Source organism: Choloepus didactylus, chromosome 2 (genome assembly GCF_015220235.1).
Source record: "Choloepus didactylus isolate mChoDid1 chromosome 2, mChoDid1.pri, whole genome shotgun sequence".
In the NCBI taxonomy this organism is placed as follows: domain Eukaryota; kingdom Metazoa; phylum Chordata; class Mammalia; order Pilosa; family Megalonychidae; genus Choloepus; species Choloepus didactylus.
Genome location: NC_051308.1, coordinates 17,460,876 through 17,477,253, shown reverse-complemented (window position 1 = coordinate 17,477,253; position 16,378 = coordinate 17,460,876). Strand labels below are relative to the sequence as shown.

Sequence of the window (16,378 nt, the reverse complement as noted above, 5' to 3'; positions counted from 1 at the left end):
CGGTTATGCAACTATTTGTATTTTTCAAAACTCATAGAATTATACACTAAAAAGGGTGAATTTTACTCTGTAGAAATGATTCCTCCATAAACCTGAATTATATATACATACATATAATTTTTCCACAATAAATGGCATACATTTATATATGTATATTGTATAATTTGTGTGTATATAATATTCATTATAGTAATATATGAGTATATATAATGTCCTATAATAATTTTATATGAATATAATGTATAATTCATGTTATTCTATATGTAGATAACTAATTGCCATTTGTCATATGTAAATTATACTTCAATGACTTTGATTTTAAAAAAAATCTTGGAGTTACTTAAGGGGTATATTCCTTTAAAAAATTTTTTTCTTAAAGGAACTGTAAAATCTGAGGCGTTATCTATTTGAATATTTGAAACCGTATATGTGTTAGGAATTCTGCCAGTATTGGGGTACAAAAATAAGCAAATTCAGACATAGACTTATCTTCATGGAATTTATGGGGTGTGTGGGAAATCAGATGTTAATCAAATAACCATGTATACATATACACACCAAAAACAAAAGTAAAATTCCAACTGTGACAGGGGCTTCAAAACAAAGGATTGCAGGGCTATGAGGTCCTATAATATGGAGTTTGGTCTGGTGAAGGTATCAGTGAAGGCTTCTCTTAAGTGGCAGTTGAGCTGAGATCTGAAGAATAGGTGGAGTTCGTAAGCAAGAGGGGAACTGGAAGAAAAGAGCAATCCAGGCAGAGGGAGCAATCCAGAATGGGAGGGGCCCACTGAGTCACTCAACTGAAAAAAGTTCTGAGTTACTGAGCATAAAAGGTGAGGAGGGAGCACAGGGTGAGAAGCACTTCTTGTGTGACCCCCAGTCCTGGTTTGCTCAGGATAGTCTCAGATTATAACTGTGAATGATAACTTTTTATAGTTATGCTAGTGTAGGCCATGTTAAGAAGTTTTTGTCCCTATCTTAAGAGTGTTAAGAAATCACTGAAGGATTTAAGTTGGGAGTTCTTGGGTAAGTGTTCAACTTTTCAATTTGAAAAGCTCATTCTGACTGCCTTGTGATGGACAGATTGGATAGTAGGTTCCAGCGAATATGCATAAATCAGTCACATGGCTATTGTAGTTGTCCATGTAAGAGGTAACAGTGGCTTGGAATAGAGTAGGGGTAATGGAGATGGATAAAAGTAGAAAGATTCAAAAGATATTTGAAGGAGGTAAACTGTGGTGCCATTCTCTGTGGTGGGGAACACTAGGAGGGGACCTGATTTGGTCCTGTTGAGGTTGAGGTTCATCTGAGACAATACAAGAGAAGATGTAAGTAGGTAAGTAGACATACAAATCTGGAGCTTAGACAAGAGATCTTAGGTGGAGATATAAAATTGTAAGTCATCAACATTTAGATAGTAATTAAATCCATCTGTGTAAATGAGATTACCTAAGACTATACAGGGAAAAATAAGCGGGTTTCATATAACCAACTAAAATGGGGGAATAACGGGTCTTACTCTTTTTGTGGAAATGGAAAGTCTGATTTTACCCTTAATCACATGGCAACTCACTGGTTCCTAGGTCCGAGTACCTAGAGAATAAGCATTCACTGATCATTTTTCTTTTTCTGCCTTTAGGAAATGATGACAACAATCTCAATTCCATCTTTTATGAGCACTTAACAAGGGCCCTCCAGGAATCCCTTTGTGGAGACTTAGTTCTTGGTCGTTGGGGTAACTACAGCTCTGGAGATTGCTTTATCTTGGCTTCAGATTACCTCAATGCCTTTGTTCACCTGATTGAAATTGGGAATGGTCTTGTCACCTTTCAACTTAGAGGACTGGAATTCCGAGGTAAGACTCTCTTAGTTGTGGGAATTGTTAGAAGTCTCTTGAGTTATCTTGCATGCAAGGCTTTAATAAGAAGTCTCTGTTAAAGAGGGAGAATTGAATGTCTGTCCTACTGAGTGAGATTTAGGGCACTTGCTACTACCTTTAACCACGTATTCTGATATAAATAAACCCCGGTCATCTGAGGAAACAATGAAGTGAAACAGTATAATTTGATGTAAACCTGTTTTTAGCAAATCGGGAAGTTGGTTTCAATCCTTCTCGGAACAACCTACCCAATAGGAGGTCATGTAGCACACATGGGCTTTGTCTGAAGTTGCTGACACCTACAACAAAATCTGGTTTTCTGTCCATCACAGGTGGTGATATCTTTTGTAAGCAAGTCAGTTAATGTCTCTGAGCTTTTATTTTTCCTCTGTAAAGTGGTAATAATAATAATGATGGCTGCTCATAAAGTTACTGTGTGACTTAAGTGAGATCATGCATATGAAGACGCTGCATGAATGCTCATTGCTCATTGTGATTATTGAGTCTACCAGTGTCTTGAAAGCATGACCCCAGATTTTCCATTGATCGGAAGCTGGAGTTATATGGTGGAGCCAAGTCTTTGTAACTGGAAGCATACAGTGATTAGCATAATTGATGCAATTTTGCTTCATTCTCCTATGTTCTTTGTTTAATTCCTTCATTCCATAAATGTTTTTTGAACACCTACTCTGTATCAGGCAGTGTTCTAATGCTGGAGATACAAAGGGAACATGACAAGAAAAATTCTTTTCTGACAAAGTTTACTTCTAGAGAGAAATTAGAAAATAAATAAGTCAAGAAATGAGCAAACTAATTGCTGTCTATGAAGAAAGTAAATAGGGCTCTGTGATAGAAAATAATTCCAGAGTGTGAGGGTGAAGAGGAGCCACACTTAGATGGAATGGTCAAGGAGGGCCTCTTTGGGGTAGTCATGCTTAAGCCTAAAGGAGGAAGGTGGCTGCTGTGCAAAGAACAGGAAGAAGACTATTCCAGGCATGGAAACTGAGTAGTGCTAAATGTGAGTCAGGAAGCAACATGGAGCATTCCAGAATCTCTAAGAAGACTAAGGTGGCTAGAGCTTAGCCAGTGTGCACACAGCAAGGTAGCACAAGATAAGGCTGGGAAGTTAGGTCGTGTGGAGCCTCAGCCAGTATAAAGAGTGTGGATTTTATTCTGTTTATAATAGGGAACGATTTAGAGATTCTGGGAAGAATGACTGACCTGATTTAATTTACGCTTTAAAAGATCTTCCTGGTAGCTGTGTGGAGAATGTACTGGAAGGGAGCCAATGTGGAAGCAGGGAAACCATTTAAGAATGTGTTATAGTAACCCAAGCAAGAGATAATGGTGGAGACAGAGAACTGTTGAGAGATTTGGAGGTGGAAACAACAGGACTGGATGTGGGGAGTGAGAAAGGGGAGATTTAAGCATGCTTCCAAGTTTCTAGATTGAGTGATTGGTGAACAATGGTGCCATTTTCAGAACCAGGGAGATCTGGAGGAGGAACAGGACTTTTGGGGGTGGGGATAGGGTTGTAATCAAGAGCTCCATTTTGGATATTTTGATTTTAAATTACCTATGATTTATCCAAATGAATATATAAAGTTGCTGATTGACATGTGAATTTTATATCATTCAGGAAATATTTATTTAGCATTTATTATATGTCAGGCTTTGGACTAGGTGCTATGAATTCAGAAGCAAAGGCCTCCCACCTTAAGGAGCTTGGATCCCCACTGAGAAGGCAAACAAGTGGTGAAGAACTGCTGTGGAGTGAGCTGAGCCCCATGGTAGCACCATGCATGGCGCCATGGGAACTCAGCGGAGGGCGCTGAAATCAGATTGGGGTTTGAGTTGGCCTGACAGAGGAGAAGCCATGGATGGAAGGGAGAGGAGGTGAGGGAATTTCCCTACAGAGAGAATAGCAGGTGTGAAGACAAAGAGACTTGAAGTAGCCGGATGTCATTTCCAACCAAGTAGTTTGGGAGGAAGTGATCAGAAACAATGCTAGAAAGTTAAGTGGAAACCAGACCATAGCTGTCCAAAAGCTTACCACGACACAGGATGCCTTATAGACAAGAACAGTTTGCCGTTATTTCAGATCTTTTCACCCCTTTAAGAGGCCAAGGTCTTTTAATTCTTTGCATAAGAATTTCTAATCACTAGTTTTGTGGATTTTTCCTTTTAATAACATTCCTAAATGAATTGTCTCAAAATGCTGGTTGTTTTTTTTTCTAGAGCAATAGGTTCTTTGTTTTAGGTGTGTATCCTGTATATCCTTATGAGTTCTGGGAATCCTATATAGGGAGTTTTTTGGACAGGGTTATTGGGTGGGGGAGTAATGATTAGATTTTACAGAACAATCAGAGAATACGTTTCCCCTAAATTTTGCAAAATACCACAGAGGTATTATGTGTCTTCAGTGCAATCATTCTATGAAATTGGCCTCTCAATTTCTGAATCTCAACTATTTTGAGAACTTTTCTGTTTTCCCTATAATTCAAGAGAAGGAATTTTAAAGCTAGCCTCATTGAATATAAGTTATAGTTTATATCACAAGTTCTATGAGGCTTACAGTTTCTTTAGCAAACTTAGCTAATCTTTCACTCTAAAGGAGTCCAGAGTTCATCAGCTTCTAGAAGTTTGCTGTTCTTCTGTCTGCCAACTCCTCGGCAAGAGTGGATATTTTTCCTAATCCACAAACACTAAGTATTTTTTTCTTACCTTGTAATGATTATCTATTGTGGTCTAATGAACCACTGTGAAACTTAATGGTTTTATATAACAATGATTTATTATTTAGAGATTAGAACTATTGTGTGGGTTGGCTGGTAGTTCTTCTGCCGTCTCACCAGCTACATTCAACTGGTAGACGAGCTAGGCTGGAAGGTCCAAGATGCCATGTCTGGGGATCCGGCTGCCAAACCTGGCACCTTGGTTTTCCTCATGTAGACTCTCATGCTCTTGTAGGCTGGAATAGGCTTCTTTAAAGCCAAGTGGTTTCAGGGTTCCAGCAGGGTGAATGCAGACCCTGCAAGGCCTCTTACAGCCCAGCCTCTGGAGCATGCATCATGCCAGTTCTGCCATTCACACTGATAACTGGATTCAAGTGGGTAGAGAAGTAGACTCCATCGCTTGTTGGGAAAGGTGACAATGTGACATCGCACAGTAGTATGGTTACAAGAAGGCATGATTTGTTGGATGCCTATTTTCTAATAATGCACCAAACACCTGAAATTTCATCTGATGAAATATGGAAGGAAGCTCATAACTGACAGAGGTATGGTCATGCACAAGATAGAGGCAGATAAGACTGCCCAGGAGGGTCTTTCTGTTATTGCCAATTGATTTTCCATATTTCTGCAAATCACAGTAGAAATGTAACCTGGTTGTAAGGGTTACTTTGGCACAATAATGATGTCTTGAGAAAAAATGCCAATCCCACTCTCTCATACAGTACATTTCTGTGACCTAGTTCAATTGCAGTTTGGAAAACAAGAATATTAAGAGAGCATATAGCTTGACAAAATCTAAATCCTGCTTTTGTTGCAAGAAGAATCCAGTTGACATAAAGTGACTGTTCTGTTTTGTATCTCTTTGTAACATATAATACAGTATTCCCAGGGAAGGTCTGGTTTTCTTTTACCTCCTTGGGTATTTTTCTAAGATTTCTCTTCAGCATTTCATTTTTCTTTTCAATTCCCTATTTTCCCAAACAACATGGTTTGTTTTGGTCAAATTAAATATATTTCAGCACAATCTGGGGCAGTCAAAATATAGATACATTTGCTCTCCCTCCTGGATTTTTCCTTATGTCTACAAAAGCTATCAGTGGAAACGAGCTGTTCAACTGGAGAGTTGGTGGGAAAAGAGAGTGGGTTAGCAAAGGCTCTGGCTCTTTCTCAGGAAATGAAAAATACTCCACAGAAGAAGGCAACCTCCCAGTGGCCACAGGGCAAGAAGACCCGCTTGTCTTTCTTTCACTGAAAGTGATACATCTGTTAGTATCAATAGAAGTTCTTTGACGCAAGCTACAGAAATCAACTCTAGCTAATTGAAGCTGAAAAGGGATTTAGTGGAAGATACTACATAGGGTACAGACTTACTGAGAAGGCTGGAGAAGCAGGCTATCAGACCAGAGCCATGCTTAAAATCACATTGTGGCACTGAACCCAGGAAGGGGTCCGTGTCATGGCTGGTGGACCCAGGCACTGCTCTTACACAGTCAACACTGAGACCCTGGACACCAGGCACTGCTGCTGCTACCACTGATGCCTTTGGAAACCCTTCCAGAATGGGTTCCACATGATCCAGCTTCTTTGTGTTACCAGCTCCTTAATCAGAGTCTGGAGTAGGTGCATCTGATTGACAAAACCAAAATCACATGTTTCCACTCTAGATGAAAGGGATGCTGGTAGAGAGAATGTCTGACTTTTCAGTTTCTGTAGTGGGAGGTGCTTACTGCCTCCCACTGAAACTCATACTATGGGTATATTGGTTGAAGTAATACTAGCTGCTATTAACAGTTCATTCCCAAATCTCCATGTCTGACCTGATAGACACTATTCTGCACTCACACAGATCCATCCTGCAGGACTGGTAAGGATGAGGGATGGTACAGCTCTACACTGTCAGGTACCTGGGCAAGCAGAGGCTCTGCTTTCTTTAGCACCTTGCTTCCAAGGTCACCCAGCTTCTTCAATATCAGGCTGGCAAGGAATGGAGGGTTGCATGGGAGACTGTTACGGGCTAAGCCTAAACCTGGTACATCATTTCCTTCTGCATTCTATTGGCCAGAATTTACAGATACACAAGAGCATTTAGGAAATGTTGTCAAGCCAGGTATCCAGGAGGAAAAGTAAAAAGATTTGGTGAATAGTTGGTGGTCTCTGGCATAGGGGTTAATTTCCAACATATATAATAGGGGTTTAGTTCCTGGGTAGCCCAAAAGAATGATAAAAGTTGCTGGCACTTCCTATTTATATTGACTGGTAGCGTAGTGAATGCTTAATATAAATTCTGCATCAGGATTACAAATAAGGAGGCCACATTTTTCTATTCTATTCCTTTTGACTCTCACATCCTGGAATCGAAAAAGGTTCTTTTCTTGTTAACATAGGGAAACAGGATTGTGGTGCCTCTTCTGCTGTTGGGTCTTTTCTTGTTAACATAAGGAAACAGGATTGTGGTACCCTTTCTGCTCTTGGGTTTTATGAAGATTACTTGTATCTCCCTAACCAGATAGACCTTAGGGAAACCATCCTAGAGTTGACAGATTAATCAGCAGCTGTGAATCTAAGTCAAGGGAGCAGATAATACACTTTAGAAGGGCAACAATGTGAGAGACTCCAAGTTCAAGGTTTCTCAAAAGAAATGGAATCTATTAGATTATAAGTCCAATTTATCATTCAAGCAGGTGGACACAGAAGAATGGAAAAAGGAGAGCTGATTATCTGTTCAGTCCATTTCTGTTCTCCTTTAGTCAGCTGGGTTACCTAGGTTGATGGGGTAGCCTATTTGTATTAGAGGAGAATAGTGTACGAAGAGTTGCAGTGCTGTCAACAAGGGGAGACAGGGAACTTGAAATTACTGCCTGAACAGCTGAAGTGCCAAGGACAGAAGCAAAAATAAAAAGACATTGGAGAGATTCCTTTAGGAAAAGAATGTGAACTCCGAGCTATGGAGAGAGCGCCCTCGTGTGAAGATGACAGCTACTCTCACAACAGCCAGACCACAATCCCATCCCCTCCTACCATTTAACTGATGAGAAAAGCAAAGTCAAAGAGAACATTAGGGTTTCCTGAATCACACAGCTAATTAGTGGTAGAGCCAAGGGAAACCCACAGGACCATCTATCTCTTTACCAGAAGGACTTTCCTTTCTACCTGATCATTTTGCCATTTTTAACTTTCTGTTTTGAAGAAACTTCTCTTTCATTCCTCCTTTCTTATATTTGTTTGAAATTTGTACCATAGTGTTTATTTGGTTTATTAAACACTACATATCTGTGCTATAGTGCTTTCTTTGACTTGCACAGGCTTTTTTAAAAATGATTTTACACTTACTAATTTTGAAATACCTTCAAACTTACAGGACAGTTACAAAAATAATACAAATCCCATATGGAGAATTCCAACATATGCCTCTCCCCCAGATGCCCAGATCCACCAATTTTAACATTTTGCCACATTTGCTCTAGCATTCTAGCTCCTGTTCATCATTCTATCAATCCATCTATCTATCTTTTATCTATCAATTCATTTTCTGAACACTTGAGTGTAGTAGATTGTATCCATCATGCTTCTTGAACACTTAATACTTCCATGTATACTTCCTAAGGACAAAGATATTCATTTATGCAAACACCCTAAGTTCAGCTATCAAGTTCAAGAAACTTAACAATGATATAAATCTTATAGTCTATATTCCAATTTTTTCATATGTCCTAATAATGTCCTTTTGAGCCTTTTCTCCTCCCTTGATAGACCCCATCCAGGATCACATATTGCATTTAATTGTCATTGTCTCTTTAATTGCTCACTCTTTTTTTTTTTTAATTGTGGGAACATATATGCAACATAAACTTTCCCATCTCAACCACTCCCAAGCATGCCATTCAGTGGGATTACTTATATTTACAATATGGCAGTAGCCTCACCATCTTCCATTACTAAAACTTTCCCATCTTCACAAACAGAAACCCTACACTCGTTATGCATTCTCTTCTGGTTTCCCTTCTCCCCTGCCCCTGGTATACTGTATACTGTGTACTATCTCTATCAGCATGCATATTCTCCATTATTTTCTTTGTGGTTATCTTGAGGCTTAAATTTAACATCCTAAATCTGTACATTTTCATTTGCTTAGATTCCAACTTAACTTCAATTTTATATACAAATAATATTCCTATACTCCTCTGTCCCCCTACCTTTATGTAGTTCTTGTCACAAATTGCATGTTTGTATATTATGAGTCCAGAACCACTGACTTATCATTTCATTTTATGCATTTGCATTTTTAGATCCTGTAGGAAATAAAAAGTGGAGTTGCACACCAAAAATACAACAGAGCTGGCATTTATACGTACTGCTGTCAACACCCTTACCAGAGACCTTTATTTTTTCATGCAGCATCCTTCTATTGTTTAGTGTTCTTTCCTTCCACTCTGCAGAACATTCTTGTAGACCCAATCCAGTGGTGATGAACTCCCTTGGATTTTATTTATCTGGGAATGTCTTAGCCTCTTCCCCATTTTTGAAAGACAGTTTTACTGGATATAGAATTCTTGGTTGAATTTTTTGCTTTCAGTACTTACCCCAGGGTTTCTGATGACAAGTCAATAATCTTACTGAGGTACCCTTGAATGTGACATGTTGCTTCTCTCTTGCAACTTTCAGAATTCTGTCTTTGTCTTTGGTATTTGACAATTTATCATATGTTGCAGTGTGGATCTATTTGGGTTTATCCCGTTTGGAGTTCACTGAACATCTTGGATGTGTACATCCATTTCTTTCATTAAATTTGGGAGGTTTTCAGACATTATTTGTTTGAATATTCTCTCTTCCCCTTTCTTTTTTCTCCTTCTGGGACTCTCACAGTGTATACTGATGCACTTGATGGTGTCCCACGGGTTCCTCAGGCTCTTTTCACTTCTCTTCATTCTCTCTTCTTTCTGTCCCTCAGACTAAATGATTTCAATTTTCTTGTCTTTGAGTTCACTGATTCTTTCTTCTTCCAGCTCCAATTTGCTGTTGAATTCATCTAGAGAATTTTTTATTTCTGTTAGTGTGGTCTTCAGCTCTGTTTGGTTCTTGTCATAATTTCCACCTTTCTGTTGATTTCTCTTTGTGTTCATCTATCATTTTCCTGATCTTCTTTAATTCTTTGTACATGTTTTCTTTTAACTCTCTGGGCATATTCAGGATCATTTTTTAAAGTCTTTATCTGGTATGTCCCAGATCTGGTGCTCACCAATGGTTTCTATTGCTTTAATTTTCTCCTTTGCCAAGACCATCACTTCCTGTGTCTTTGTATAGTTTGTAATCTTTTTCTGAAACCAGGACATTTTGATGTTTTAATATGTTATCACTGGTATTTAAACTCTTTAAGCATCTGTTCCTTAAGTTTGTATTCAGCTAGTGTTATGACAGTGCTTTCCTTGAATGCGAGGAACTAACCAAGAGAAAAAAAGAAGGAAAAAAGAAAACACTTTTCCTGGTCTTTGCATAAAGACCTGTGCAGGTGCTCAACTTCAGCGCTTATCCATGCATTGAGTTTAGAGAATAGCTAAAGGTCAAAGTATAGGAGCTGCCTTGATCGTTTCTGTGCATGCATTCTTTCTTGGATGTACACATGTGCCCCTAGGAATTCCCCATTCACACAGATACAAATGCCCCTCCTCCCTACGAAACAGCTTTCTCATAGTCCTGGACACTGCCCTATATTCCTGTCGCCATTAATACCATGCCTGAGACAGTCACAACTGAGCTGCTCTCCCACAGGTTTCTGTAGGAGAGCTCTGTGAGCTGCCATCTACACACTGAACAAGTTTTGGGATGGCAACCCTCCAGTAAGTGTCTTGGTTCAGTCCTTTGCCTACTACCAGACAGATTGGGCCAGGCATATGTGCTCATAGTATGTGAACGATGGCTACTCTGCTTCCTCCGGAACTGAGGCCAGGGACCTGCACTGGAAGTGTGGACTGAGTCCACACCAAGCTGGTGAGGAAATGGGGTAGTTTCCAGCCAAGGAGACAAGAAATCCTACCACTTTTAAGTAGCTTTTTTTTAAATCTTTAAACTGCAATCTTTTAACTGTTTTCTGGACCTTTGGGAAAGATGTTTCTGCCAGTTTTTGCTGGTTGTGCAAAGCTTCTGTAGGGGGATAGAGCTCTGAAGTATCTCACTCTGCCATCTTGTTTGGGACAGGGCCTTGCACAGCCTTTTAAAAGCTCTATATTCTTTTTCCCAGTTTGAAAAAACTTCCACTTTACAGCATATATTTAATAGAGCATCACAAGTGACTTAAACTATCGGAGCCTCAGTTTCTTCATCAGAGCCTCTATGTGATTTCTAAGTTCCTTTCCATTTCTGACAGCACATCAGTTCAAAAGATAGAAAATGCTTCCACCATATGATGTTCTTGGGGGAAAGATGAAATTCTTCCTGGTGGATTCCTTCCCGCCATTGGTGGATAGCCCAGTGCCTGGGACCATGGCTGATGTCAAAGAAGAGGTTGAGCAGCTGCTGAATTCATGCTGATACAGTGCCAGTACAGGGAAGTCCAACACACCCAAGCATTAATCCAACAGCAGATAATAGGATTGAGATTCAGAAGGACAACCATAGTGAAGAAATAGAGTGGAAGAATTTCAGGCAAAGGGATGAGGAGGGCTTGCTGTAAAGGTAAGTGAAAGAATTGGAAGGCCTGGGATGAAGCTGAGAGGATAGAGTCCATGGTGGTTCATCCACGGTAGCAGGAAAGAAGGTAGAGCATATGGCACAGATGTAGGTTGGGAGTGGGTGTTGGAGAGAAAGTGTGAGAATGGGAAAACAAATGGAGTGAGTAAATATAGTATGAATGTTGGACAGTATGAAGAGCTCACTTGAAGTTAGTGATCATGATTTTAAAGTGAGATCGGTTAAGGTTACTGCATGTTTTTTTTCTAAGCCATCTTCCACTTCATGGGTGCAGTCTTGGAATGGGCAGAGTTGGAGTTAACTGGGATTGTAGTTTTGCCAAGTGAGTATCCTGAAGTAAGATAAGAACAGGGAACTGAGAATATATGCATTGACGATGGAATTTAAGCTGAGTAAGGAGAGAAGTGAGGGTATGAAAGAGGTGAGAAACAGTACCTGTCAGTAAGACAGTGAAGTGTGGATCTGGATGAATACAAGGATTTTTGAAGCTGAAATATTGGAGAAAATGAGCTGGAAGGATAAGAGGTGGTTGCTTAGAGTAGAATGTTTGAGATGGATATTTATCGAGGGGATGTGGATTTTGGTAATCAAGGTCTAGGGTTATGACCAGGAGAATGAGTGGCTGAGGTTGAGCAGAAGTTGATCTCATCAGAGGGGAGGAGCTCGGGGTCCAGGGTATTGGAAGGAACATCTATAGAGATACTGAAGTTCCCAATCCTGTCATCATGAGGAATTTGGAGAGAGCAAGAGTGAGCCAGAGTCCAAACCTTCATGCAATGAGTGTGAGTGACTAGAGGGGCAGTAGAAGATTGCAACAAGATGGGATGGTAGGAGAATAGTGAGAGGATGGCCCTGAAAGCATCAATGAGAAGCAAGAAAGGCATCTTCCCCATTTCCAGAAGCAGTGAGGGAGTACGTGAAAATAATCAGCCCCTGGAGAGGGCTGCCGGGAGCAGTGTCCTTGGGGAGAGCCAGGTTGTCACTGAGTACCAAGGAGAAGAGGAGAACATTTGGAGAAGAAGCTGGGGAATAGATCATGAGTTCCAAAGGACACAGTGAAAGGATTTCAAGAGTGATGTGGGGAGGGAGGGAGGCAAAGTAGGGGGGCGGAAGTAAAGGTAGGTTCAGAAAATATAAAGCAGTGTGGAAATTAGATTACAAAAAGATCTTGGCTTCCTGCTGCAAATGACTTGAACTGCAGTAGAGTTACATTCTCTCCTGTGATGATGTTGGTGCAGATCCTATAATGTAAGGCTGAGTCACATGCATGGAATTTTTGAGTCTGTCAAAAAGAAGTTTAGCTATGCGTGTAAGTATGCATGCAGATTTCATTCTCCCCTGCTGCATTTTTATCACAGCATGATCTGCTGTTTTCCAGAAATTTTCTTAGGAGAAGTCTTAGGAAATATTAAAGAGTCATCTAATAAAGTGGGTACTTGGAAACCTCAAGGAAAAAGGATATCAGAAGTGTATGGTATTATGTCATTTGCCTTTTTAATGATATATGTAACTACATTTTTCTCTGTTAATTTATTAATTTCTCAATATTTCCTTGAGATGAGTGATATTGCATTTACACATGTTTTCTACAATCACATATGGCCAAATATTTCCAGTTTTTGCTCATATAATCATTCAAACAAGAAACCATCATCTACATAGATTATTTTGTTCTTCTATTTAAAACACAATTGTGATGAAAATTATGTTTGTTTTTAGGTGTTTGTGTGTATAGGTCTTGAATCCCTGAGGTCAGGAACTTTTCCATAGTTTCGTATGTGGCCACATGGCAAACATTCAGCAGAAGTTTCCAGATAAAATAATAAATAATAAATGATAACTTGAAAACCAAAGCCGGTTTGTTTTCCATTTCCTTGCAAAGCTTGTATTCAGTTCTTTATTCCTGCAGGATATGAAAGATCAATTAAACTAGGCTAGATCATAAAAGGCTGGGACTCATTACCTTATTCATGTGTTTATCCCCAGTGCATTGACTGGCTCATGGTGTGGAAGACCAATAAATAATTGTTGGATGAGAATGTAGAGGACATTCTAAAGTTTCCTAAGTACCAATTACATGCTATGTACCATACTAAGCACTTTACATTTAATACCAAAATATTCCTTATAACAACTCTCTTAAGTAAGTAGCTGTTATTATTGCACTTTTAGATGTGAAAAAACTGAATGCGTTTAAGTAACTTGCGCGGGGCGTCACAATCACTAGTGGTGGAGGAGGGTGAACACCCAGAAGTGGCTGACTGCAGAGTCCATGCCCTTTCCAATAGACCCACGGCCTCAGAAGGGAGAGAGGGGAGGAAGGAAGGGAGCATGAAGGGCAGATGGAGGGATGGACGGTCAGAGGCGCATCTGGGGGAAGGAAGGAAGGAAGGAGAGAATATTAAAGAAAAGAATGAGTAACCTTCTAAAACATCTATTTGGTTGTTGAAATTCAAAAATAAAGGCTAGTTTTACCAGGATTTGCTCCAAAGGTTTACATAACATCACCTTTGTAGAACACTTTTAGCAGCTGAACTTCTTGAATTACTAACTGCTTTAACAACCATGAAACATGGATGGCTCTTGCAGAATAAATATGGAAAGCCAAGGCACAATTATTGGAATATAGCAACACATTACCACAGGGTCTGGCAAATATCAAAAAATAGGATTTATGTTTCTGCCTGTGTGAAATGTTATCAGCCATCTCATAGTTTGGCTAACACACCATAATCACTGGCCTATGGGGACATTTAAAAAATATCTGGGTAACCTAATCTTATCTGAAGCTAATCCAAACCAAACCTTTATCCTAACTGTCTAATCCATGTAGGGCCATAGATCTCCTACTAATCTTGGATCCAGCTAAATCTCTCCTCTATAGCAACATTTGGATCATTAGAGAGTCCCTAGTTTTTATGTCTATGTAGTTTGAGTAATCTGTTAAATCCCTTGGCTCCAAACTTTACCCATAAAATAATAGGTCTCCATTCAGCATTCCTAAACACATATTTTTCTTCATTTCCAATTAGGTGACATGTTAGTGGGAGACACAAAACTATGCTTATCTAGATAGCAAGTCTGGGAAGGGAGAGGGCTTTCCTGTTGAACCATGACAGATTCTGCACATTTTCACATTCAACACTCAAAAAGAAGTTAGTGGGGAAAGAGGAAGATAATACAACTTTGAGTTTTGTATTGAATTAGAAAGTACCCAACTCTTGTGAGTAAAGTTGAGGGCATTGGTTTTCTCATCTGTTAAATGGGTAGGGGTGGGGAGAAATCATAAGATTCACAGGGATAATTATTATATATTAAACATTATTTGTACGTACACTTCAAGCCTGTTCAATGTGTAATAAATAATTTGGTTCATTTCATTTTCTCCTAGGGGCTAGTTGAAAAAAGTAAATTCAGGAAACATTGCTTGTAATTTATCAAGTCTCATTAGGTAATGTGTGGTAAAGTAAAACAAACTGATTTTGAATTCAAAAGACCCCACCCTTCACTGGACAAGTCACTTTTAAGCTCAGCATCCTTATTTATAAAAGGGGAAATTATAGCTGCACAGCAAGATTGGTTGTGAGTTAAATGAGATACTATCTCAGAAATCACTTTTTATGTTGACAAGTATCACACAATGTGATGCCTTTTTTTTCCAAATAAAAATTGAGAAAAACAATGCTGTTTAATTTAAAGATAGTATACCACATTTAAAATCTAGCTTGCCAAACAAGGCATAAAAAAATTTTATTCCTATTGGACTGATCTTAATGCATATTGAGGCTCCTTGGAATACAAAATTGTTATAATAAAAAATCTCAGCTACACTCATAAAATCAAACACACCATAAATTATTCTGTTACCTCTTCTTTCTCTACCACATTCTAAGCCAGTGCACTTCTCCTAAACTCTCAGTATGATGATCTAAAAGACACACAAACCCAATGCTGCAGAAAGACTGAAAATTGGAACCAGGAAAGAAATCACCCATTAAAATATTTAAAAATTAAATTCATTTGTGGCTAAACAGGCCAATCTTATTCCTTATTTGAGTTCTGAGACCTTAGTCATGTCACTATACTCTTGGCACTCTATTTTCCCATCTTTAAATTTGGGTTAATGTAAAGGGTGATTATCGAAGGATGTTTCTCAATTAGGAAATAAAAAATGTAATGGGACAGTCTGGTGGTGATAATGATAACAGTAGTTGCTCTTCCTACAGTGGGAAAGCTGTAATGGCAGACAGGTTCCAAGTGGAGAGCCATGGCCCTTCTCTGTCTGCCCCTAATGGTTTCAGAGAAGTCAGAGTCTATGGCAGGGAAAGCTCAGTTCTACAGAATCAGTATTAACCTACAAGCCTATGGGAGGATTGTTGTTTGATTTACTTTGGTGAGTAAATAAAATCCTTTTCACCATCCTTTAAAGGCTCATTCATTACGAATTCTAGTTTTTAAAAATAGAATAATTTTTTTAAAATAAGCTATCTTAGAATTAAATGGGTAGAAAAATTAATTCTTTATTACATTGAAATTTCTACATCAATTTCACATTATATTTCTGCCCAGAAATTAAATCTGGTGAGGTCTAATGATTGTAAGGGTCTCCTCTCAGGCTAGATAGCTGGAGGTATATGACCTCAATGTTCTTTTAAACTCGTGTTCTAGGATTCTGTCTCAGAGAACTAGTACAGGTTGTAGAAGGGACTGAGAAAGTCATGTCCATGACACAGAAGCTGCAGAAGTTTGGGTAAAACAGTCCCTCCTGTGTCCTTCTTGAAAATGGCAATCATTCAAAAACTTTTAAAAAGTCTTCTCTGATTTACTCGGTCACAAAGTAGCCCTTAATGTAAGTACCTGGCAAGAGGCAATATTAGTTTAAATTTCTAGTCCTAAGAAAAATTTTGTGTCTGCCCCTCTCCTGTTTGCATTTCCATCATTACATCTCCAACAGGAACTCACAGGACTGAGCCCGCATCTCCTCTCTGATGTTCCCTGCATGTAATGTGGGCTCTGGGCTACCTGAGGTTCAAACATTGAAGATCTGAACTGGTCTGAACTCAGCAGTGACCACGCCTTA

General features: G+C 39.2%; 1 protein-coding gene across 7 annotated transcripts in view; it reads left to right on the top strand.

Annotated features, from left to right (window-relative positions):
• PCNX2 (pecanex 2) overlaps nucleotides 1-16,378 on the top strand; it is a 380,796-nt gene that overhangs the window by 318,670 nt on the left and 45,748 nt on the right. For all 7 annotated transcript variants that reach the window (XM_037821056.1, XM_037821068.1, XM_037821046.1 and 4 more), the window contains one exon: nucleotides 1,640-1,855. In XM_037821056.1, coding sequence (XP_037676984.1) covers nucleotides 1,640-1,855 — 216 coding nt within the window. The remainder of the gene's footprint in view (nucleotides 1-1,639; nucleotides 1,856-16,378) is intronic.